Source organism: Furipterus horrens, unplaced genomic scaffold (genome assembly GCF_987537825.1).
Source record: "Furipterus horrens unplaced genomic scaffold, mFurHor1.1.pri manual_scaffold_8, whole genome shotgun sequence".
In the NCBI taxonomy this organism is placed as follows: Eukaryota; Metazoa; Chordata; class Mammalia; order Chiroptera; family Furipteridae; genus Furipterus; species Furipterus horrens.
The window spans coordinates 72,269,188-72,295,578 of record NW_028327178.1 but is presented as its reverse complement, the minus strand read 5'-3'; the positions used below and the strand labels follow the sequence as shown (position 1 = coordinate 72,295,578).

The 26,391-nt window shown below is 41.8% G+C and overlaps 1 protein-coding gene and 1 pseudogene across 2 annotated transcripts in view; one reads left to right on the top strand and one right to left on the bottom strand.

Annotated features, from left to right (window-relative positions):
- The first annotated feature begins 18,074 nt into the window (after window positions 1–18,074).
- On the top strand, window positions 18,075–18,631 carry LOC150003146 (large ribosomal subunit protein eL21 pseudogene; annotated as a pseudogene).
- A 76-nt stretch (window positions 18,632–18,707) lies between these two features.
- Window positions 18,708–26,391, bottom strand: part of OVOL2 (ovo like zinc finger 2) — a 33,743-nt gene continuing 26,059 nt past the window's right edge. The window contains exon 4 of one of the 2 annotated variants that reach the window (XM_090286012.1): window positions 18,708–19,386. In XM_090286012.1, the coding sequence (XP_090142138.1) occupies window positions 19,073–19,386 (314 nt within the window). In that variant the 3' untranslated portion in view covers window positions 18,708–19,072. Of the gene's footprint in view, window positions 19,447–26,391 lie in introns of both variants that reach the window. The other variant, XM_090286014.1, reaches the window with a different exon arrangement.

Below are 26,391 nucleotides of genomic sequence, written 5' to 3'. Positions count from 1 at the left end.
GTCTCATTCAAAGCAAACAGCAGGCACCCTAGTGGTGACAGAAAACACCTCTCAAAGGGTGACAGCCCCCACCCTACCCCCAACCTCCTTTTCTATGGCAGCTCCTTCCTGTTCTTCATGTTGGTTCCTCTTCAGTTCCCAGTGGCAACACCAGTCTGCCCAGGGCTCTTCTCATCACTGCAATGATTTCTTCCAGCTTTATGGCTTCATGCCTTCTGTGGTCCAGCAACTACTGGATTTCCCATCTCTACTTCACACCCTATCCCCAAACTCGCACCTCCTACTTAATTGTCGTTGTGCTCACAAGACACTTGGAAATCTCTTAAGCAACTTGAAAAGATCCAAACCAGAATTCCTGATCCCATTTCTCCCCTGACCCAGCTCCTCAGGCACAGTGACTCTTCCAGTTGCTCAGGCCAAAAGCTTTGAGGCCATTCTTGACTCCTCTTTTTCTCATAAACAGTGTGACCATGTCATTCGTTATATAAATTGGAACTGTCCGAGATAAATAAGGTTGTATGATCTGTCCATTAAACCACATCCAGTTCATCAACAAACCTAGTTAGCACTGTCTTTAAAAACATATCCAGCATCTGACTGTTCTCACCACCTCTTGCACTATCACCCTGGCCCAAGTATTCATGGTGTCCAGCCTTTATTTTTGCAATGACCTCCTAACTGATCTTCGCACTTCCACCCATGCCTATTGTCTCTAAATCTGTTCTCACTGCAGTGACAACAAGTCCATTAAAACATAAGTGAATAACTTCTGGCCAGATAGAGACCTAGACAGACACGCTGTGTCTCCCTCCACAACTAAGAAGGAATTAAACTACCTCAAAACTAGAGACAACAAGAAGTTCCAGAAAATCAAGCTGCATGGAAGTCCAACAAACAAAGATACAAAGAAGAAATGCTCATCCAGACAGGTAGGAGCGGCAGAGCTGGGGCAGAGAGGACGCAGTATGGTGGCGGCAGCAGTGGTGGCAGCAGAAGGCTGCAGAAAAGTTCAGTCACACATTTCAAAAAGTCAGGAGGGACACCTGGGGAGTACTTCCAGCACCAGACCAGACCACGCAACTCATGGTCCCTGCACCAGGGAAAATCAAGCCTCATTGCTTCTGACTGTGCAAACCAGTGAGGGTCAGGGCAGAGGAAGAAAGAGCCAGTTTCTCACCAGAGTCCGCTTGTTTAAAGGGCCCCCACAGTACTAGAACATCCTCAGACCCACCCACTCCAGAAATGACAGCCAGAGCAAAAACTAGAGAGGCACCAGTCCCATACAAAGTGGGAGAAGGGCCTGGAAAAGGCGCGAGTGCTGAGCAAGCGACATTGTTCCCTCTCAGACCCCTCCCCCACATACAGCGTCATAACGTGGTGAAACAGGTCGCCCTGTACTGACAAATCCCTAAGGCTCCGCCCCTTACAATGTAACAGGGACGACAGCTCTACCTAAGACACAGAGGCAAACAGACACAGGAGCCTGTCAAGATGAGGAGACAGAGAAGTATGGCCCCCAAAAGGAAATGGATCAAAGTTCCAGTGGGAAAACTAAGAGATGAAGGGATAGTAAACCTAACAGATGCAGAGTTCAAAATGCTGGTGATAAAGATGCTCACAGGCTTGACAGATATGCTTGAGCACGGCAAACACATAAAGGAAGAAGTGAAGGCTATGCTAAGTGAAACGAAGGAAAATCCACACAAAACCAATGGTGAAGGGAAGGAAACCGGGGTTCAATTCAATGATTTGGATCATAAGGAGGAAAACAACAATCAACTGGTACAGAATGAAGAAACAGGAATGGAAAAAAATGAGGAGGGGCTTAGGAACCTCTGGGACGACTTGAAACATGCAAACATCCAAACCAAAGGGGTGCCAGAAGGAGAAGAAGAAGAGCAAGAAATTGAAAACGTACGTGAGAAAATAATGAAACAAAACTCCCCATATTTGGTGAAGGAAATAGACATACAAGTCCAGGAACAAGCTAGACCCAAGACACATCATAATTAAAATGCCAAAGGTTCAAGATAAAAAGGGAATCTTAAAGGTAGCAAGAGAAAAGCAGACAGTTACCTACAAAGGGGTGCCTATGAGACTATCAGTTGATTTCTCAAAAGAAACTTTGCAGGCAAGAAGTATTCAATGTGATGAAAAGCAAGGACTTACAACCAAGATTACTCTATCCAGAAAAGCTATCATCTAGAATGGAAGGGCAGATGAAGTGCTTCCCAGACAAGGTAAGGCTAAAGGAGCTCATCATCACCAAGCTATTATTATATGAAATGTCAAAGGGACTTACTTAAGAAATAGAAGATCAAAATTATGAACATTAAAATGACAACAAACTTACAACTACCAGCAACTGAATCTAAAAAATAAAAACAAAATCCAACTAAGCAAACCAGAGTAGAAACAGAATCATAGGTATAGGAATCATTTGGAGGGTTATCAGCTGGGAGGGGGAATGGGGAGAAATGAGGTAATGGTGCAGGGATCAAGAAGCATAATTGATAAATACAAAATAGGGGTAAGGAAGTTAAGAATAATATAGGAAAGGGTAAAGCCAAAGAACGTATATGCATGACCCATGGACATGAACTAAGGGGAGTGGGATTGCTGGAGGGAAGGCGGGGTACTGGGCAGAGGGGAGCAAAGGAGAAAAGTTTTGAAACTACTGTAACAACATAATCAATAAAATGTACTTTAAAGAAATAAAAAGTAAAAAATATAAAAAATAAGTGAATAAATAAAATCTTTTAAAAGAAAAAATTATAAGCAAGATAACATTACTCCTCTACTTAAAACTCTCAATGGTTTCCCAATTCACTCAGAGGAAAAACCAGTCTTTACTATATCCTGCACTAGTGACCTGTTCCCCATGACCTCTGACCTAGTTTACACACGCTCTCCCTTTCTTTTCTCACTCCATCCTCCTACTCTTCAAATAAGTCAAATGTACCCCTACTTCCTGGACTTTGCCTTTGCTGTTTCCTCTGTCCGGGACACTTCCCCAGATAACCACAGAGCTTATTACCCCTCTTCCTTCAAGCCGCACATCCCTGAACACCTAATCTCGATTGACTTCACATATCCATTCTCATCCCAGCCCTTTTTGCCTTATGTGAAAGATTTTATTTTCTAAAAGTGGCTATATTTTCTCCCTTGAGGCCTTCTTGTCAAGATGGAAGCATAGGTAAGCACACTTTGCCTCCTCGTACAATTACTGCAAAAATTACAACTAGACCACAAAACAAATATCACCCAGATTCATCAGAAAATTGATCTATAAGGAAGTCCAGTAACCAAGGATTTAAATAAGCCACATTCATCCACATGGGGTGGAGACATGGAGAGGCACAGAGAGGTAGAAAGGCAAGAAGAGGTGGTGAAACAGGCAGTCTCACATTCATATGTGGAGAATAAAAATTGAGAAGGATACCCTGCGAGCGAGCAATCCCAGCCCCAGACCAGACCACCCAGCCCAGGGTTCCAGCACCAGGATGATAAGTACCCATAACTTCTGACTATAAAAACAAGTGGGGGTTGGGGCAGTAGAAGAAACTGCAGGATTTCAGGAGACTCTTCTTTAAGGCCCCACAGAGATCTCAGGACTTACACAGACCCACACTTCTGGAATTCAGCACCAGGACAACAGCTGGAAGGGCACAAGTAGCATAGAAGAGAAAGTGAAGTGAATGGTAACAGGGTGAGACTAGGAGACAGCTTTCTCCTGAGCAAATCTCCAGAGGCCAGGCAATGGCACTGTCTCCTCTCCAAGCCCTCCCCTACAGAGCCACAAAGCAGTGAAACGGGTTGCCCACCCCAGTGATTACCTAAGGCTCCACCCCACACAATTTACAGGTGCCTTTTCTACAATAGGCCACACTACTAAGATAGGAAGTCAAAGCAGCTCCACCCAATACACAGGAACAAACACAGAGAGGCTGCTAAATTGAGAAGACAAGAGATATGGCCCAAATAAAAGAACAAAACAACTCTCCAGAAAAATAACTAAAAGAATTAAGGATAAGAAACCTATCAGATACAGAATTCAAAACAATGGTTATCAGGATGCTCAAAGAACTCATTGGATACTGCAACAGCATAAAAAAGACCCAGACAGAAATGAAGGCTGCATTAAATGAAATAAAGAAACATCCACAGGGAACCAACAACAGAGGGGGTAACGCTGAGAATGAAATCAATGAATTGGAATATAAGGAAGAAAAGAGCATTGAATCAGAACAGCAAGAAGAAAAAATAATTAAAAAATAAAAACCACAGGGTAGTATAAGGAGCCTCTGGGACATCTTCAAATGTACCAACATCTGAATCATAGGGGTGCCAGGAGAAGAAGAAGAGGAGCAAGAAATTAAACATTTATTTGAAAAAATAATCAAAGAAAACTTTCTTAATTTGGTAAAGGAAATAGACTACAAATCCAGGAAGCACAGAGAGTTCCAAACAAGTTGAACCCAAAGAGGACCACACCAAGACACATCAAAATTAAAACGCCAAAGGATAAAGATAAAGAGAATCTTAGAAGTAGCAAGAGAAAAACAGATAGTTACCTACAAAGGGGTTCCCATAAGACTGTCAGCTGATTTCTCAAAAGAAACTTTTCAAGTTAGAAAGGACTGGCAAGAAGTATTCAAAGTAATGAAAAGCAAGGACCTACCACCAAGTTTACTCTATCCTGCAAAGCTCTCATTTAGAATGGACGGGCAAATAAAGTGCTTCCCAGACAAGGTAAAACTAAAAGAGTTTATCATCACAAACCATTACATGAAATGTTAAAAAGAACTATATAATAAAAAGACCAAAATTATGAACATTAAAATGGCAACAAATTCACAACTATCAACAGCTGGATCTAAAAAATGGTTATTGTTTGAAATGCTAATGGGAGTTATATAAGAAAAAGAAGATAAAAACGATGGACATTAAAATGGCAACAAATTCACAACTACCAATAACTGAATCCAAATAACAAACTAAGCAAACAAGCAGAACAGGAACAGAATCATAGATATGGAAATTATTTGGAAGGTTATCAGCTGGGAGGAGAAAGGGGAGAACAAGGGAAAAGGTGCAGGGACAAAGAAGTACAAATTAATAGGTACAAAATAGAAAGGGGAATGTTAAGAACAGTATAGGAAATGGAGTAGCCAAAGAACTTATATGCCTGACCCATGGACATGAACTAAGGAGGGGAATGCTAGAGGGAATGGGAGTACTTGGAGGAGGGGTCCAAAGGGGGGAAAATTAGGACAACTGGAATAGAATCATCAATAAAATATATATTTTTTAAAAAAATGGCCATAGCAATTGGCATGGTCCCACAGCCCTTCCAGCCGTAGGAACTTACTTCTAACAGATAAAATGGGGCAGAAGTGATGCTTCAGGAGGCAGGCTCTTTACAGGTGAGACAGCCTCTGCCTGACTGTCCTGGAACATTCTACCTTGGAACACATCACATCAGAGAAAGCCTAAATTATCCCGCACAGAGAGACCATAAGGGGAGCCCCACGTGGGTAAAAATATAGACTCCAGCCAACAACCATCATTAACCACCAAATGCATAAGTGAATGAGCCTTCAGATGGTTAGAAGGGCCCAGCCTTCGATTCTTCTGGCTGAGGCCCCAGATATCGTGGAGAAGAGGAAAACCACCTCCTGTGCCTCTGTGCGGTTACCTGTCCAAACTCCTGACCCGCAGAACCCCTATATTTTAGCACAATTTGTTATAGTCATAGTAAATGAAACACTGATGTGATTTTTCTCTCTAGTTGTTAACATAGTGTATATTTACTTGCTTATTTATTGTCTGTCTGTCCCCAAAAGAATGGGAGCTCCTGGAGGGCAAGGACTTGTGTCTACTCTTTCTGAGCCTTGGTATCTGGAAAAGTACCTGGCACACTGTGGGCATTCATTATATATTCATTCAATATATAAATCTTTGCTAATTAAAGAAAACTGGTCTATACTATAATTTGCAACACCTTCTGCTAAGGATTGTGACCTTTTCCTAAAGAAAGCTTTATCTGATGTGTTTTGGACCAGCTCCTTGTTAAAAAATATCTTCTTGGCAGCCATCTGGAAAATGATAAAGTTGGAACCATACCTCCCACTATATACCAGGAAATATTCCAAATGGATCAAAGATTTATACATGATAAAGTGAAACCATTTAAGCTCTAGAAAAAAAACGACAGAATTCTGATGCAACATTGGAGTGGGAAGGCCTTTCTAACTGCAACTTAATCCCCAGCATCCATAAAAGATTAATCAATTCAAAACTTCATAAAAATCACAAAACTGCTTAGCCAGGAAAAACCAGCAAAGAAACTCCTAGAAATTGGGCAGGAAAAAAAGGCCAACAACCCGCTAGACACATGAGCATTCAAGATCTCAGATCAGGGAACTACAAATGGTCCTTGATCTTAGAAGACATGCAACCTCTTTCTCTCCTATTAATAAGAGAAATATATAATAAAAATACCTGAGAAACAATTCCTCTGCTATGAGATTGGTCCAAATTCCAAACCATGATAGTACAATACTGTCAGAGAGGTGAGGAAGGGGCACTCTCACATGTTGCCATTGGGACTGCAAAGTAGTACATCTCTGTGACAGGGAATTGGGCCAAATCAATCAACACTTAGCTCTCACAATTACACTTCTGGGAACTTACCCCACAGATATGTCTGCACATATGTGAAATAACATGTATAAAGTACTCACTTTAGCATTCTTCATAGTAACAAAACATTGGAAATAACATAAATGCCCATCAGTAGAATATAACTTCTATTATGATATATCCATACAACGCAATATCAGATAGCTGTAGAGAAGAATGAGAACATTATTTTGTTTTATTATAGAAAGAACTAGTAGATATATTATTAAAAGAAAAATGCAAGGCTCCAAACCGTATACATAAAGCAAATTGCTAATTAAAAAACAAAAAACAGCAGAGAACAAGAACTCAGGAAAGTTCCACAAAAAGCTAACAGCGGTTGACTATTAAAGAGAGGAGGGGCTTGGCAGATGAGAAACAGATTTAAAGGGAAGATTTTTTTGTCCACATTTGAATGTATTTTTTAATTCTCCTTTAAATATCACATAATTTGCAATAACCGATTCACTTCTTTAGCTTCAAAATAGGTTCTCTATCTAAATGTAAATATTCCATGGAGAAGTAGCCAGAGCTTAAGGACCCCCAACCTTTTTCTTTTAATTATATTTTATTGATTATGTTATTACAGTTGTCCCAATTTTTTTGCCCTTTGCCCCCCTCCATCCAGTACCCCCCACTTCCTCAGGCAATCACCACACCATTGTTCATGTCCCCAGGTCATGAGTATAAGTTCTTTGGCTACTTCATTTCATGTACTGTACTACTTTACATCCCCATGGCTATTCTATAACTACCTATTTATATTTCTTAATCCTCTCACCAATTCCCCCATTCCCCCAGAGCCCCCTCCCATCTGCAACCATCAAAATGCTCTCTGTATCCATGACTCTGTCTCTGTTCTTCTTGTTTGCTTAGTTTGTTTTCTTAGATTCAATTGTTAATAGATTTGTATTTATTGACACTTTATTGTTCATAGTTTTGATCTTATTTTTCTTAAATAAGTCCATTTAACGTTTCACATAATAATGGTTTGGTGGTGATGAACTCCTTTTGTTATTTCTTGTCTGGGAAGCTCTTTATCTGCCCTTTGATTCTAAATGATAGCTTTGCTGGGTAGAGCAATATTGGCTGTAGGTCCCTGTTTTTCATCATTTTGAATACTTCTTGCCAGTCCCTCCTAGCCTGCAGTTTCCTTTGAGAAATCAGCTGACAATCTTATGGGAACTCACCTATAGGTAAATAACTAGTTTTCCTTTGCTGCTTTTAAGATTCTCTCTTTATCGTTAACCTTTGGCATTTTAATTCTGATGTGTCTTGGAATGGGCCTCTTTGCATCCATCTGGTTGGGACTCTGTGCTTCCTGGACTTGCATGTCTTGTTCCTTCACCAAATTAGGAAAGTTTCTTTCATTATTTTTTCAAATAGATATCTAATTTCTTGCTTTCTCTTCACCTTCTGGCACCCTTATGATGTGAATGTTGGAACACTTGTAGTTGAAGAACCTCAGTCTTTTTCACCCTTAAGGATCCATTACTGATGCTGGCCAGGTAGCTCAGTTTATTGGAGTGTCATCCCATACACCAAAAAGTTGCTGGTTCGATCCCCACACAGGGCATATACCTAGATTCTGGATTCCATCCTGAATTGGGGCATGTTCACATGTAAGAGGGGAAGCTGATCAATGTTTCTCTCTCTCCCTCTCCCTTCCATTCCCTCTAAAATCAATAACACATCCTTGGGTGAGAGTTTTAAAAATTAAAAAATAAAAAAGAATCCACTATTGTGATTTCTTTCCCTTACCTTGGAAATCTCCAAGTGAACCAGACCCCTGCTGCTTAAAGCATTGGCTGCTAAACAGCTTGGTGGTCATGACTATTCCCCTCTCTCCCAGGGGTACCCACAGCCAATGACTGGTCCCTGACCTCAAGGTTAGACAGTGTCTATGGTGTCATTCATACTGCCAGGCTTTCTGTGAGATCAGGCTGAGGCTAAACTGCAACTGAACCTATATCTTTGACTAATTTCTTCCTCTATTATACCTCAACCCTCTTATTGGTTTATCCCTAGAGCCTCCCCCAATAAATCACTTGCCTAAGAATTTTTCTCACGTTTTGCTTATAGGAATTCAACCTAAGAAATCAACCAAGACTTCTAGTCAAGAGAGTGGCATAAGTAATCTTAGTACTCGCCTCCTCCCGCAACCACATCAAAATTACAAGTAAACTACAGAACAACTATCATTCAGAACCACCTAAATCTGGCTGAATGGAAGTCCTACAACTAGGGAATTAGAAAAGAAGCCACATAAAGACTGGTAGGAAGGGCAGAAATGCAGAATGGGCTGGTCCCACTCTTATATGTAGTAGATAAAAATCTTGAGGGATATCTCAGCTGCAGAGGAGCAAAGTGTTCCAGCCCCATACTGGGCCCCTCTGCCAAGGGTTCCAGTGCCAGGTAGAAAAGTCCCCATGATTACTGGCTGTAAAAACCAGATAATTGAGGCTGAGGAAGACTGAGGGCTTCTGGAGAGCAAGGCAGTTCCTCTTAAAGGGCCCACACAAGGACTTATTTGGACTCACTCCATCTGAGCTCCTGCACTGGGGCAGCTGCTTGAAAGGCACCAGAGTCATATGGGCAGGGGTTGAATTGTCTGGCATCAGGGTGGGTGTGGCAGTGGGCAGCTTTCTTCCAGAAAGAAGTGCTGGCAGATGCCATTGTTCCTTTGATGACCCCTTCCCTCACAGAGCCAGCAGATGCCATGTCTGAGACTCCATCAACCTGGCTGAGTTTACTCTGCCCTGGTGATTCCCTGAGGCCTCATCACACACAAAACGGGGGCCGACCTAAACTGTTTCCAGTGGCTTTTGCATACAAATGGTCTCAATTGCCTCACGTGTTGGACCATCCTAAAACCTCTCAAGCAAGCAGCATCTGGCCGCAGTGTGCCCTGTATCTCTCACTAAGTGGCCCCAGGCCTGGCACTAGCAACAGTGGGCACTTCTCCTGGGCACCTCCAAGCTTAGCACAAGTAGCAGCCATCTGCAGATTGCTTTGTTGATTATGCCAGGTGGCCACAGGCAGAACACAAGTGGCAGCTGACCTTGGCCTGCATCTCCCCAGAGGCCCCAGAGTCAGTGTACCCAGTGGACAACTTCAGACCACGTCAAAGCACCACCACCCAACCACCTCCACAAATGACACACTCAAGGGGCAGACTCAGTGGACACAAGAGCCCTGCTGCAGTAAGTCCTGCTCTGTAAAGCGGGCTGCTGCACAACTGATCCTTCATGCTGATCTGTGGTCATAGCCAGTCATTGTAGCTGATCAGCCTGGGAGTAAATCCCTGTCACTGATATGCCAACAGCAATCAAGGCTCAACTATAAAAGAAGGGTGTACACAGTCCACATGGGGATTACACATTGATTGCTCGTCTTAGGTGATCAGGGAGGCTGTGCCACTGGTACCCTACAGGACACCTACCACATTAGGCCATGCTACCAAGCCTGGTAGATGGAGCAGCTCTACCTAATATATAGAAACAATCACAGGGAGGCTGCCAAAATGAGAAGACAAAGAGACATGTCCCAAATGAAAGAACAAAACAAAACTCCGGAAAAATAACAACAAAATGGACACATGCATTCTACTAGGTACAGAGTTCAAAACACTGGTTGTAAGGATGCTCAATGATTAGTGAGAACTTGATCAGCATAAAAAAGGACTAGTCACAAATGAAGGAAACACTAAGTGAAATGAAGAATAATTTATAGGGAATCAACACTAGAGAAGATGAAGCTGAGGGTCAAACCAGTGATTTGGAATATAAGTTAGCCCAAAACACCCAATCAGAACAGCAAAAAGAAAAGAATCCAAAAATATGAAGCTAGTGTAAGGAGCTTCTGGAAAAACTTCAAGTGTACAACCTTTGAATCATGGGGGTGCTAGATGGAGAAGAGACACAGCAAGAAATCAAAAACCTATTTGAAAAAATAAAGCAGAAAACATCTTTAATTTGGTGAAGGAAATAGATATGCAAGTCCAGGAAGCACAGAGTCCCAAACAAGATGAACCTGATAAGGCCCACACCAAAACACATTTTAATTAAAATACCAAAGGTTAAAGACAAAGAGAGAATCTTAAAAGCAGCAATAGAAAAGCAGAGAGTTACCTAAAGGGGAGTTTCCATAATGCTGTCAGCTGATTTCTCAACATAAACTTTGCAGGCCAGAGGGATTGGCAAGAAATATTCAAAGTGATGAAAAACAAGGGCTTACAACCAAAATTAACTCTACACAACAAAACTATTATTTAGAACTGAAGGACCGATAAATAGCTCCCAGACAAGAAAAAAACTAAAGGAATTCATCAGCACCAAGTCAGTTTTGTATTAAGTGTTAAAGGATCTTCTTCAAGAAGGAAAAGAAAAAGATAAAAAAAAAAAAAAAACCCAACAATAAAGTTGTAATAAATACATATCAATAACTGAATCTAAAAAACAAATGAACAAGCTGAACAGAAACAGGAACACAGACACAGAGAACATTTTGATGGCTGCCAGATGGGAGGGTGGTTGCAGGACAGGTAAAAAAGGAGAAGAAATTAAGTACAAACTGTTAGTTACAGAATAGTCAGTCACAGGTGTAAAGTACAGCACATATAGTCAATAACATTCTCATAACCATGTATGTTGTCAGATGGGTACAAGATTTATTGGGATGATCACTTAATAAATTATTTCAGGGGTGTACAGCTCAAACTAATATAATGATGTATGACAACTGAAGTTGAAAAATCAAAAAATGATTAAAAAGCAAAGATACTACCCAATAAACCACAGTGATTGATAACAGATCCCTCTCTCTAAAATGAATCACCAGTAGGCACTTCTGACGAGCATAAGTATTAGTTTCCACACTGCGCTGACCTAATATCAGCCAAAAGCAATGATACCACTGGGTGGACTTTGTACAGGTTAATAAATGGTTTCTAAAGAAGGTTATAAAATACAAAAAAGTCCTGATGAGTGGCTCAGTGAATTGACTTCTGGCTTATGAACCAAAGCATCACTGGTTTGATTCCCAGTCAGGGTACATGCCTGAGTTGCAGGTCAGGTCCCCAGTTGGGGGAGTGTGAGAGGCAACCATACATTGATGTTTCTCTCCCTCTCTTTCTCCCTTCCTTCCCTTCTCTCTAAAAATAAATAAAATCTTTTTAAAAATATGAATAACTCGGCTCTCGTGTGCTCCCTCCATGTGGCTTGGAGAAGGGGTCTCCAGGCTGCTTTAAGAGGCTCTCGCCATGCAGCTTTGAGAAGGAGAGGAGATCCATGCAGTTTGCAGGAAGAAGGCAGTTTACAAGGAGGCTGAGAATCCAGGCGGTTCTGCATTGAGAGCTGGAGAGCATCACAGCACAGGAAGGACCTCCCCAATCAGAATTGAGTGATTTGCAGCTGCTGGTAAAGCTGAACTGTGTTTAGAAAGTAGGGAAACGGTGTTTCTGACCTTCCTAAGACTGGCCAGGTTTGGTAGGGGGGAGGCAACGATATGTGTTTATGGGTGTTTTAAAGAACATAATACTTAACAGCAGAAATCCGCAAACAATCTAAATCTATATAACTTAAACAATTTTTTCTTTTCACTTAAAAAAATAAAAAAGAATAACTCATCCATCTACACTTTTACCACTTATGGACCCAAGGTTCCTGGACCACCAGCCTGAGATCCAGTGCCCTAAGTCATGACCTTGCACACTCTGGCTCAATCTCCCGGCAGCTAAGAGCAGGACAAAAAGGGTTGGGAGGAGAAAGGAGTCAAAAACTAAGGTGGCCCTCGTTGGTTTGGCTTACCATGGCAGAGACTGTGAGTTATCGTCCATCATCCATTTCCACATTCTGGCATAAAAAAGCATTATGGCTGAGGAGACTGCATTTTCTCACCAATCCCCCTGCCCAGAGGTAACGTAGCAAAATCCTTGCCCTGGAATGTGAATGGAAGGGCCATGTGCCATGTCCAGGCCAGCAGCTTCAGAGTGGGTGACCTTCTCACACCTGTACCAGACCTGGTGCCACCCTGCCCAGGTACCCTCATCATTTGATTGTATGTGCTGAGGGCTGCTTATGGTCAACCCATCACTCTGCCTGAGGGCTTTTCCTGGCACAGGAAGCATGCTCAGCTAGTGCACAGGGCAAGTTGGAAGGGTCGAGAAATGAGTGTCCATAATGTTAGCATGTCAACTGAATCCCCAGGGATGGGGAGGTAGTGGACAAATGGTTTCCTATGCCTCTCAAGTGGGGTAACTCTGAGGCCCATCTGTCCTGTCTCCCAGAGATTCCAATTAAGCTCCAGTTGCCCACAGCAGTAACTTCCTTTTTTAAAAGCATGTATTATTATGCTGTTCCAGCTGTCCCAATTTTTTCCATTTGCCCCTCTTACAACTGTCCCATTTTTTTCTGTTTGCCCCTCTCCACCCAGTACACTTTCCCTCCAGCAACCCCACCCTCTTAGTTCATGTCCATGGGTCGTGTGTATAAGTTCTTTGGCTTCTCACTTTCCAATACTATCCTTAACTTCCCCTGTCTATTTTATACCGACTAACTATGCTTCTTAATCCCTGCACCATTTCCCCATTTCTCCCCCTTCCCCCTCCCAGCTGATAACCCTCCAAATGATCCCTGTACCTATGACTCTGTTCCTGTTCTGATTGTTTGCTTTGTTTTTGTTTTCATTTTTTAGATTCTGTTGTTCACAGTTTTGAGTTTGTTGTCATTTTAATGTTCATAGTTTTTATCTTTTTCTTTTACTTAAATGAGTCCCTCTAACATTTTGTGTAATAATGGTTTGGTGATGATGGAATCCTTTAGCTTTACCTTGTCTGGGAAGCACTTTATATGCCCTTCCATTCTAAATGATAGCTTTGCTGGATAGACTAATCTTGACTGTAGATCCTTGCTTTTTATTACTTCAAATACTTCTTGCCTGCAAAGTTTCTTTTGAGAAATCAGCTGGTAATCTATGGGAACTCCTTTGTAAGTAACTCTGCTTTTCTCTTGCTGCTTTTAAGATTCTCACTTTATCTTTAACCTTTGGCATTTTAATTATGATATGTCTTGGTGTGGTCCTCTTTGAATCCAACTTGTTTAGGACTCTCTGTGCTTCCTGGACTTGTATATATAAATTTAGGATGTTTTTTTTCACTATTTTTTTCAAATAAGTTTTCAATTTTTTGCTCTTCCTCTTCTCCTTCTGGCATCCCTATACTTCACATGTTGGTATGTTTAAAGTTGTCCCAGATGTTCCTAAGCCTCTCATTTTTTTTTTCAATTCTTGTTTCTTCTTTCTATTCCAGGCGAATGCTTATTTCTTCTTCTTCCAAACCATTGATTTGAAACCCACCTTCTTTTCCATCACTGTTGGTTATATATATATATATAGACACTTTCCTGGCTGGTTTGGCTCAGTGGATTGAGCGTCGGCCTGCGAGCTAAGTGTTGCTGGTTCGATCTTCCAGTCAGGGCACATCAGAGAAGGAAAACTCTGACTCCAAAAAACCTCCGCTGCCTTGCGGCATACCTCTTCAGGGGAAAGGCTAAGGGAGTAAACCCCGACAGAAAATCTGGAGCTGGAGTCCCTAAGGCGGTTTGACGTTGTAGTCAACACCGGCAACTCCTGCGGCGCACCTGAAGCCAAGCTGTATTGACTCCGTCTTTCCCTTGGACCCTTCAGCTGCGAAGAGAGGGGGGGTCTGCTGCATGGGCAACAGCAGACCCTCCATATCACCCTGCCCAGGCTCTGTAGCTTCAGCTTCACTGGAGAGGACACTCCAGCATCATCGCAAGATGTCGATTCAACACGGGAGGAGACAGATACCGTGTCACTCCCGAGTCAGACTGCACAGCCATTCTCGGCGGTGCAGATAGACTCTTAAGAAGCTACACCATCGTCTCTCGAGACGGACGGCTGCCGATACGATATATAGACACACACACACACACACACACAATTTATTTATTATTTCACTCTGTATAATCTTCACTTCTTCCTTTCTTTTGTAGCCATACTCAATCATTACCGAGCATCCTTATCACCAGTGTTTTGAGCTCTGCACCCAATAGGTTGGCTATATGTGTTCCACTTAGTTATTTTTCTGGGGTTTTGTTCTTTAATTTGGGCCATATTTCTTTGCCTCCTTAATTTGGCAGCCTCCCTGTGTTTGGGTAGAGTTCTTTTGACTTCTTTGGTAGTATGGCCTCAAGTAGTAGGTGTCCTGTAGGGTACAGTGGCACAACCTCCCCCATCATCCAAACTGGGTAGTTGAGGTGCACCCTTTGTGTGGATTGAGTACACTCTCTTCTTGTAGTTACCCTTGATTGCTGTTGGCAGGTCAATGGGAGGGATTTACCCAGGCCAGTCAGCTGCAAGGACTGGCTGTGACCACTGACCATCAACCTCCACCCTCTGTGGAGGACTCACCAGTCAGGGGAAAGGTGGTGGTTCTTGACATGGTCTGTAGTTGCCCACTGGGTCCTATGCCCCAGGGTGTGCTGGCCCTGGTGTTTCTCAGGTGTTACATGCCAAGGTCAGTCCCCACCTGTGTTTTTTCCAGGGTACCCTCCCTGAGCTATAAAGCCATCTGAGATGGCCGCTACTTGTGCTAGCCTTGGAGATTCTCAGGCAAAGCCAAGCTGTGAAACTAAGCTGGCTGATGCTAGTACCCACCCAGGGCTCATTGAGGCTAGCTGTTGCTCGTTTGATGGAAAAGCAGCTTGGATGGGCCTCTAAGTTGGGTGGGGCAGAGTCTCTGGGGATCTCCAAGGCAGGTCAAATATTGTTAGCCAGGCTGATGGAGCCCCAGATATGGCACCAGCTCTCCAGCTCCAACTTTTCCATAGTTGTCAGACTTCCATTCAACTCGAATTCTGACAGTTCTGGTTGATGGTTGTATATTTTAGTTGTAATTTTGATGTGGTTATGTGAAGAGGCAAACCATGTCTGCCTATGCTGCCATCTTTACCGGACCTCAACTTCCTTTATATTCCCTTTTTTGTCTGTCTTCCACTCCCTACCATACTTCCCCACTGCCCTCAGATGCTTCGTGGGATCACCTGCCATAGCAATGAATTTGAATTTGAATTTGAACCCTTGTCTCAGAACCTGCTTCTGGAGGAACTCAAATCAAGATAACTCTCCTACCACTGAAACCCACAGAGACACAGTTTCAACCATGTATATGTTGATAATGTCCTATGGTATGGCAGAGCAACAAAGAGAAGAAGTCTGAGTCCCTGAGTGATGGCATGGAGGAAAGTCACCCATCAACTCAGAACTGCTAGGTAAAAAACAACCTTCTTCTTTAAGCCACAGCACTTTTTAGAAATTTTTGTTACTGCAGCTGCATCTTGTCTTAGCTAGTACACCTGCCCAACATCCATTTTCTGTCTGGTTACAGCACCCTGCTTTTCTGCTGGGGTACCACTTTCCCACCACTCCCAAACCAGAGGTATTGCTGCCCTGCTCTCTCTACCCTTGTTTCACAGGAGGGAGAAAGCACATGACTCAGGCCTGGGTGAGGAGTGGCCCATATCTTGCAGACCAGGGTGACTGGCTCAGGGGCAAACCCAAGAGCCAAATCAGACCAATCAGAGCCAAGAAGCATCAACCCAAGATCATTGGTTAAAAGACAAATCCTTCTCCTGCTAGGCTGCTGCACTATGGGATAGAAGTCCAAGGTGGGTGATCATACAGCTTCCACTTGAGCTAGCCTGTGAAGGGAGCCACCCAGAGGAAACCTGATAAAAAAGAGAAAGATGAAAGATGACAACATGTTTAAGCACCTACATCCAGCCACCCCTGAAGCTGGAACAACCCTAGACTTATTACCTTAAACATTCGCTTTTCTGTTAAAGACATTTTAAACTTTCTGTCACTTTATGTTGTTTAATAAAAATCTGACCCTAAAGCGAACATCGCATCAACTAGTTCACAATTCCCTGTGCAAAACAGCCCATAGGCCAGCTAATTTATTTATTCCTTTATAGGAATGTTCATTTTTGTTGTCTAATGACCTAGATAACAGGAAAGTAAGTCAACCACCTTCTAGCCTCTCTCTCCCCTGTATCAAGTATTAGGAGACACAGCATAATGTCAGCAGTTTGCCCACTGGAGCCAGGGTTGAGCCCTCAGCACAAGCTCTGTCCCTGGAGGCTGCGCCTCATCTTACTGTGCTGCTGTGGGTCCCTTTCTCAGACTACCAAGTGTTGGCCTCTGTTATCACCTCATCTTCTCACGGGTACAGAGAGCTGACCCTTAGTGCTCTGAGGATGTTTCCAGGGAATGTGTACAGGACTCTGCATATTGTAGGTGCCTGCAAAGTGGTAATTTCCTTCCTTTTGAAAGAAAAGCACTGGTTTGAAAGAAGTGTTACAGGACATGGTACTTACACTGTCCAGATAGTGGCATAATGCCTGACCCACACTGTGAGAGGAGAAAGGGGAGGGAAGGTGGAAGGAAAGGAGAGAGAGGAAAAGGAAGGGAAGAAGGGAAGAAAGGGGATGATGGAAGAGGGAGAAAATAAGAAAATGGCCTCATAACACAAATGTTTCCCTAGACCAAGGAGTGACCTGGTCCCAAAGCAAGATTTTCTTTTCTTCTAGGGTAGAAATGCACCTGAGGCATTCAGGCCAGGCAGTGCCCAAGAGACAAGGGGCAGAACAACATGGTACAGCTGATCAGCACTTCACTCAATTCAGGGGACTGGGGTAACTACCTCTCCTGGCCACCATAGTTTCCTGAGGTTTCTGGGCCCTTCCTACCACCTCTTCAGGCATGGAAACACCCTGAAACTTCCTCACCAACCCCTCTTCCTGTGGCCTTCTGCCTTCTTTTTGCCCTCTCATGATCTTATGTTGATTTGTTGTTAACCTCCCAGGCCTCCTAGGAGAGGAGAAGCAGGTTGTTAATGGTCACTGCACTCAGCAGTCACATGCTGCTGCTGCAGTCCCTCCCACAAGTGCACTGTGTGTGCCAGTGAGCGTTCCTCACTCACATATTGTCCCCAGTGCCGGACTCCAGGAAAGGAGAAGTGCCTTCAGCCAGCAAGTCCCAGCCAAGAAAGCCAGAGGCATCTCTGCAGTAACTCCATGGCACAAAAAGTGACCAAAGTATTTGTGAGTTACCTACTGATTTGACTCCAGCCAACTGTGTCCATCAGTGTAGAAGTCAGTTATTCAGTGCTCTCTTTTCATTACCTATCTGTGCTCCTACCCAACACTTAAGATTTGCCTCTTAAAACCTACCCACTGATACAAAATAATCAATCCCCAAATAACCTGAAGTTGAATGTCACACAATAAGCCTGAAACAGGGGCTATATAGCTCAAGGCTCTTCTGTTTTGTTATTATAAGGAAAGTTTCATGAGGACGTTTCATTTATTAAAATAATTCCTGTTGTTTCTTTTTGGCTGGAACCGCCATCTTTCAGTAATTCGCCAAAATGACTAACACAAAGGGAAAGAGGAGAGGTACCCGCTATATGTTCTCTAGGCCTTTTAGAAAACATGGAGTTGTTCCTTTGGCTACATACATGCGAATCTACAAGAAAGGTGATATTGTAGACACTAAGGGAATGGGCACTGTTCAAAAAGGAATGTCCCACAAATGTTACCATGGCAAAACTGAAAGAGTCTACAATGTCACCCAGCATGCGGTGAGCATAGTTGTAAACAAGCAAGTTAAGGGCAAGATTCTTGCCAAGAGAATTAATGTACATATTGAGCATATTAAGCACTCAAAGAGTCGAGATAGCTTCCTGAAACATGTGAAGGAAAATAATCAGAAAAAGAAGGAAGCCAAAGAGAAAGGTACCCGGGTTCAACTGAAGCATCAGCTTGCTCCACCCAGAGAAGCACACTTTATGAGAACTAATGGAAAGGAGCCTGAGCTGTTGGAACCTATTCCCTATGAATTCATGGCATGATAAGTGTGAAAAAATAATAAAAGACTTCTGTACTGATAAAAACAAAACAAAAAAACAATAATACCTGTTAATTCTTTTGAGTTAATAAAATTAATTCTTCCTGCTTAAGTAGCATTTCAAGTGGAAGTACTTTTATTTCAAGGCACCAAAATATGATGGTCTCTCTAAGAACACCTCTGCCTCCATATGTGAAAATCCTAAAAAAAAGAAGAGTCCTGCACAGTGACCACAGCTACCCTTTACATTTCGTTAACATGATTGTGTTCAATAAGACTTGGGTTACAGGGGACCTGACACCACTATTACAATCGACAGCCTTGGAATAGATCCCCCTCTGAGGCCCCAAAAGGACAGACAGGTAAACTGAACACTTGTGTTTAGGAAGAGCCAGTGGGATGCTCAAAATAAAAAATTCATGTAAATATGTCAGCACTAGCATCTTTCTTTTTGTTCTCTTCATTTTTCTTCTTCCTCGCTCAGGTTGGCATTCCCCTGGAGTGTGGATGTTAGCTTATTTTGCAAAAGGGCTGTCAGTTTTTTTGATGTCTTTTTGAGAAACGCACTGCCTGGGTGAACACTGTTCACATGCAGGTACAGGTCCTCCTGGGTGGGGCCTGTGTAGCCACAATCCTCACAGACATAGAGTTTGTCCCGGCGTTGCTTGTAGGCATACTGTTGCTGCACCCCATGGATTTTCTTCAGGTGAGACTCCAAGGAGCAGCGCTGGGTGAAGGCTTTGTTGCAAACATCACATTTGTAGGGACGAATGCCTGCAAGGGTGAGAGGTAGACACATCACTGGTTGGTCATGGCCAAGCCAGAGCCTTCCGACTAGGAAGCCATCAAAAATTATCATGTATAACTCAATAGCAAACAACAACAACAACAACAAACTACCTGATTCAAAACCAGGCAGAGGAACTGAACAGACCTTTTTCCAGAGGACATACGATGACCAATAGGTACATGAAAAGGTGCTCAACATCAATAATGGTCAGAGAATGCAAATCACAATGGCAATGAAATGTCATTTCACATCTGTTAGAATGGCTATTATTAAAAAGATAAGAGATAAGAAGGTTTGGCAAGAATGTAGAGAAAAGGAAAACCTTGTGCACTGCTGATGGATTGTAAATTGGTGCTGCCACTATGAAAAACATTATAAAGGTTCCTCATAAAATTAAAAACAGATCTACCATATGACCCAGCAATTCCACTTCTAGGATATCTATCCAAAGGAAATGAAAACAGTATCTCAAAGAGATATCTGCCCTCCCACATTCGTGGTGGCATTAATCACAGTAGCCAAGATGTAGAAACAGCCTAAGTGTCCATCGGTGAATGAATGAACAAAAAAGATGACATTTATTTATACAATGTAACATTATTCAGCCACAATAAAGAAGGAAATCCGATCACTTGCAACAATGTGGATGGAACTTGAGGGCATTATGCTAAGTGAAATAAGCCAGACAGAGAAAGGCAAATACTGCATTGGCATAACTTACATATGGAAACATTAAACTCATAGAAACAGAGTAGAAAAATGGTTGCTAGAGGCTAAGGTTTAGGGAAATAGGGAGGGAAAAAAAGTCATCATGACCAAGGATTCAAAAGGAAGAAAATGATTAGGGCAGGAGACAAAACTGTCCACAATAGTTTACAACATCCACATGAGCAAACAAAATGGATGCAAACATAGCAAAAGCACGCAACCTGGCTTAGGGAGAGGATTTTCATTCTTCCCACTTGTATACCCTAATGTTGTTATTTTAGAGTGGGCAAAGTAAACATCATTTTATTTTAGTTTGGGTGTTCTAGGAAGCATACCATGCAACAACGATTCCTGTACAAGTTATTTGGGCTGGGACTCCAGGAAGCCACCCTAGGGGAGTGAAGAACTAAGACAGGAATACACAAAGAAGCCCCTACAAGGTAGAGTCATTGAGCCAGTCATTGCTGTGGACAACCAGTCTAATTGGTTGGGCAAGTTGGGAAAAAGCGTAGAACACTCACTTCCAAGTTACCTGCCCTGTGGGACCTAGGTCTTTACCCACCAGCTCCAGCAGCACTGTTGAGGGCTGCCCTTGGGTGGCACTGATCCTCACCCTGTCCCCGGCACTTTTGGCCAGCTTCATGTAGGTAGAGTGGGCTCCAACAAGAATACAAGAACAGGGTGCAGTGAGGGCAGTTGCTGTGAGAATGGATATGCTTAGAAGTGGCATGGTCTGGGTCAAGGGCAGGACACTGATGGCAGCTGCTGCAGTTATGAAAACATTTCTAAACTACATCTCGTGCTGGATTTTGAACTGGGCTAATATTACTGGGGCTTGCCTTCTAAATGAGCATTCATATGTGCCACACATAACAGGGAGCTCAGCTACCAAAGCAATCACTCCTATTTCCACCATCAGTACTCAACCCAATTGTGGGAGGTTGAATGTCAGATAAAGAGACTTAAATAAGGCCTAACTTAGGCTCTGAAGTTGGGGATCCTGGCTGTAAAAAAAAGTACAGTGTCACATAAGCATGAAGCCTGGGAGAAGGTGAATATCATGCTTGGGGTATGTGAAGCAGAGAGGAAGCTGCAACCACAGTCAGACCATCTCAGAGCCCAGAGGCTAGGAGGGTCAGTGCCTGGAGAAATGTCCAAAGTCTTGGGCATAAAATTTAAGGGTACCCCCAAAACTTGGCAATCAAGTAAATATTTAAAAATCAAAATACATACCAAAAAAATTCATGATGACAATTTATCAAAATTTTAAATAAGGACAGGATCCAACAGTGCCATGTAGCCCACACTGGAGACTGAGGTGAAAAAGAAATGTGAACCCCTATGCTGATGCTCTCTCTATATACACTATATTTATCTGTTAAATTAAATGTATTGGGTAAAATGGTTAATAAATAATTTCATATAACTATATAAGATATAACATTATATAACTTCCAGGTATACAATATTATAATTCAATATCTGTGTACTCCATTTTGTGCTCACCATCCAAAGTCTAATTTCCTTTCTGTACCATATATTTGACCCCTTTACCCACTTGGCCCTCCCCTCATCCCTTTTCTCCTCTGGTTACTGCCATTCTGTTGCTGGATCTGTAGTTTGTTTTGTTAACAAGTTTGTTTGATTTTTTTGTTTTATATTCCACATATGTGAAATCATCCAGTTTTATATACTTTACGTTATTTTTTCCTATGATGTTTGAGTTGTTGAAAAAATATTGAAAGATTGAAAATATATGTATGAAATGAAAATGAAAACACAATAACCCAAAAATCTGGGACACAGAGAAAGCAGTCCTAAAAGGGAAATTCATAGCAACAGTGGCCTACATTAAGAAACAAGAAAAACTCCACCCTGACTAGTGTGGCTCAGTCGGTTGGGTATTGTTCAGCAAAACAAAAGGTTCCTGGTTCGATTCCCAGTTAGGTCACATGCTCAGTTGCCAGCTGTTCCTGGTAGGGGTGAGTGCAAGAGGCAACTGATGGATCTTTTCCCTCCCTTCCTCTCTCTCTAAAAATAAATAAATAAAATCTTTAAAAAAAAAAAAAAGAAACAAGAAAAACTCAAATAAATAATCTAGCCTTACACGTAAAGGAACTAGAAAAAGAAAAAAAGCCCTGGCTGGTGTGGCTCAGTGAATTGAGCACTGGCCTGTGAACCAAAAGGTTGCAGGTTTGATTCCCAGTCCAGGCACATGCCTGGGTGGCCAGCCAGGTTCCCATTTCAGGGTGCATGAGAGGCAACACACATTGATGTTTCTCTCCCTCTCTGCCTCCCTCTCTCTAAAAATAAATAAATAAAATCTTAAAAAAAAAAAAAAAGCCCAAAGTGAGTAGAAGAAAGGAAATAATAAAGATCAGTGAAAAAAAGTCTAAATAAATCATTACAAAAGATCAATGAAACAAAGAGCTGGTTCTTTGAAAGATAAACAAAATAGATAAACCTTTAACCAGACACTTCAAGGAAAACGGAGAGGCCACAAATTAATGAAATCAGAAATGAAAGAGAAGAAATGATAACTGACACCACAGAAATACAAAGGAGCATAAGAAAATACTACAATTACAAACCAACAAATTGAACAATCTGGAAAAAAAACAAGGGTAAATTCCTAAAAACACACTCTTCTAAGACTGAATCAAGAAGAAACAGAAAAACTGAACAAATTGATTACTACCAACATAATTGAATCAGTAATCAAAAACTCCCAACAAACAAATGTCCCAGACAGGATGGCTTCACAGGTGAATTTTACCAATCATTCAAAGAAGAATTGAGACTTCTGGCCAAGGATGGAGGCTTAGACAGACACGCTGTTTCTCCCTACACAACTAAAAAGGAATACAGCTATTTCAAAACTAGAGACAAACAGAAGTTTCAGAAAACAGAGCTGCATGGAAGTCCAACAAACAAAGATATAAAGAAGAAGTACTCATTCAGACAGGTAGGAGAGGCAGAGTCTGCGTGGAGAGGAAACAGTGTGGTGGTGGCAGCAGGCCAGCAAAAAAAGAAGGACACCTGGGGAGCACTCCCAGCACCAGACCAGACCACGCAGCTCACGGTTACATCGCAAGGGAAAATAAAGCCTCATTGCTTCTGACTGTGAAAACCAGTGGCAGTTGGGGCAGAGGGAGAAACTACCAGTCCCTCAGCAGAACATCTCAGCCTGTTGAAAGGGCCCCCAGGCCCTTTATCACTGATGATAAAGATGCTCACAGACTTGAAAGATATGCTTAAGTATGGCAAATGCAGAAAGAAAGAAGTGAAAGCTATGCTAAATGAAATGATGGAAAATCCACACAAAACCAATGGTGAATGGAAGGAAACTGGGTTTCAAATCAATGATTTGGAGTATAAGGGAGAAAAAAACAGTCAAGCAGTACAGAATGAGAAAATGAGGATTGAAAAAAATGAGGAGAGGCTTAGGAACCTCTGAGACAACTTTAAACGTGCCAACATTGAATCATAAGGGTGCAAGAAGGGGAAGAGGAAGATCAAGAAATTGAAAGCTTCTGTAAAAAAAATTATGTAGGAAAACTTCCAAAATTTGGTGAAGGAAATATGCATACAGGTCCAGGAAGAACAGAGAGTCGTAAACAAGCTAGATGCAAAGAGGACCACAGCAAGACACATCATAATTAAAATGGCAGAGGTTAAAGATAAAGAGAGAACATTAAAAGCAGCAAGAGAAAAGCAGAGAGTTACCTACAAAGGGGTGTCTATAAGTCTCTCAGCTGATTTCTCAAAAGAAACTTTGCAGGCAGGGGCTGGCAACAAGTATTCAGAGTGATGAAAAGCAAGGACCTACAACCAAGATTACTCTATCCAGCAAAGCTCTCATTTAGAATGGAAGGGAAGATAAAGTGCTTCCCAGACAAGGTAAAGCTAAAGAACTTCATCCTCACCAAGCCATTATTTATATGAAATGTTAAAAGGACTTATTTAAGAAAAAGAAGATCAAAACCATGAACGTTAAAATGACAACAAACTCACAACTATCAACAACTGAATCTAAAAAATAAAAACAAAATTCAACTAAGCAAACCAGAATAGTAACAGAATCATAGGTGTGGGTACCATTTGGAGGGTTATCAGCTGGGAAGGGGAAGGGGAAGAAATGGGGAAATGGTGCAGGGACTAAGAAGCATAATTGGTTGGTACAAAATACACAGGGGGGAGTTAAGAATAATATAGGAAGGGGTAAAGCCAAATAACTTATATGCACGACCCATGTACATGAACTAAGAGGGGTAGGATTGCTGAGGGAAGGGGGGTACTGAGCAGAGGAGAGGAAAGGGAAAAGAAACTGAGACAACTGTAACAGCATAATCAATAAAATATACTTAAAAAAATAAAAAATAAAAAGAAGCCCTGGCTGCTGTGGCTCAGTGCATTGAGCATTGGCCTGTGAGTCAAGTGTTGCTGGTTTGATTCCCAGTCAGGGCACATGACTAGGTTGCACGTCAGGTCCCCAGTTGGGGGTGCAAGTGAGAGGCAACCACACAGTGATGTTTCTCTCCCTCTCTTTCTCCTTTCCCCTCTCTCTAAAAATAGATAAACAAAACAATAAACAAATAAATAAATTATTTTTTTTAAAGAAGAAGTATTAACCCCTATTCTTCTCATACTATTCTAAAAAATTCAAGAGAAGGGAAAGCTCCCAAGCTCATACTACTCAAAGCAATCTATAGATTCAATGGAATTCTTATCAAAATACCAGTGGCATTTTTCACCAACTAGAACAAATAATTCTAAAATTTATATGAAACCACACATACATGCAACACACAAATAGCCACAGCAGTCTTGGAAAAGAAAAACAAAGTTGGAGGTATCACACTACCTGACACCAAACTATACAACAAGACTACAGTAATCAAATTATCATGTACGGGCATAAAAACAGACACATATATCAATGGAAGAGAATACAGAGCCCAGAAATAAACCCATGCCTAGATGGTCAATTAATCTATGACAAAGAAGGCAAGAATATATAATGGGGTAAAGACAATTTATTCAATAAATGGTATTGGGAAAACCAGACAGATATATGCAAAAAGAAAAAAAGAAAGAAATCTGATCACTTTCTTATACCATGTGCAGTAGTAAACTCAAAATGAATTAAAAACTTAAGTGTAAGACCTGAAATCATAAAATTCCACCAGGGCTGGTGTGTCTCAATTGATTGAGCTCCAGTCTGCAAATCAAAGGGTTGCCAGTTCAATTCCCAGTCAGGGCACATGCCTGGGTTGCAGGCTGGGTCCCCGGTTGAGGGTGGGAGAGAGGCAACTGATTGGTGTATCTTTCACACATCGATGTTTCTCTCCCTCTCTTTCTCCCACCCTTCCCATCTTTCTGAAAAATAAATGCGTAAAATCTTTAAAACAAAATAAAAAATAAAATTTTTAGAGTAAAACAGACTGTAAATCCTCTGACACTGCTCTTAGCAATATTTTTTTCTGATATACCTCCTCAGGCAAGGGAAACAAATGAGACTACATCCAACTGAAGTTTTTGCACAGCAAGGAACACCATCAATAAAATGAAAAGACAACCTACTGAACAGGATACATTCACCAGGGATACATCCAATAAGGGATTAATATCTGAAATTTATAAAGAACTCACACAACTCAACACTAGAAAAACCAAATGTTCCAATTAAAAAATAGACGGAGGACAAGTAGAGACACTTCTCCAAAGAGGACATACATATGGTCAATAGACATATAAAAAGTTGCTCAACATAAACTAACCATCAGAGAAATGCAAATCAAAACCACAATGAGATACCACCTCACACTTGTCAGAATCACTATCATCAATAAATCAATAACTCATTAAGCTAGTGTAGGTGAGGATGTGGAGAAAAGAAAACTCCTGTGCAGTTGATAGGATTACAAATTGGTGTAGCCTCTATGGAAAACAGTATGGAGGTTTCTCAAAAAATTAAAAATTGGATTACCTTATGACTCAGCAATTCCACTTCTGGGTATTTGTTAGAAGAAATAAAAAGCACTAATTCAAAACAATATATGCACCCCTATGTTCACTGCTGCATTATTTACAACCCAAGATATGAAGCAACCTAAGTGTCCACTGATAGACAAATGGGTAAAGAAGTGGAACAGCCCTGGCCAGGGTGGCTCAGTTGATGGGAACATCATTCTGTAAACCTAAAGGTCAGAGGTTCAATTCCTGGTCAGGGCATATACCTGAGTTGCAGGCTTGGTTCCTGATGGGGGCGCATACGAGAG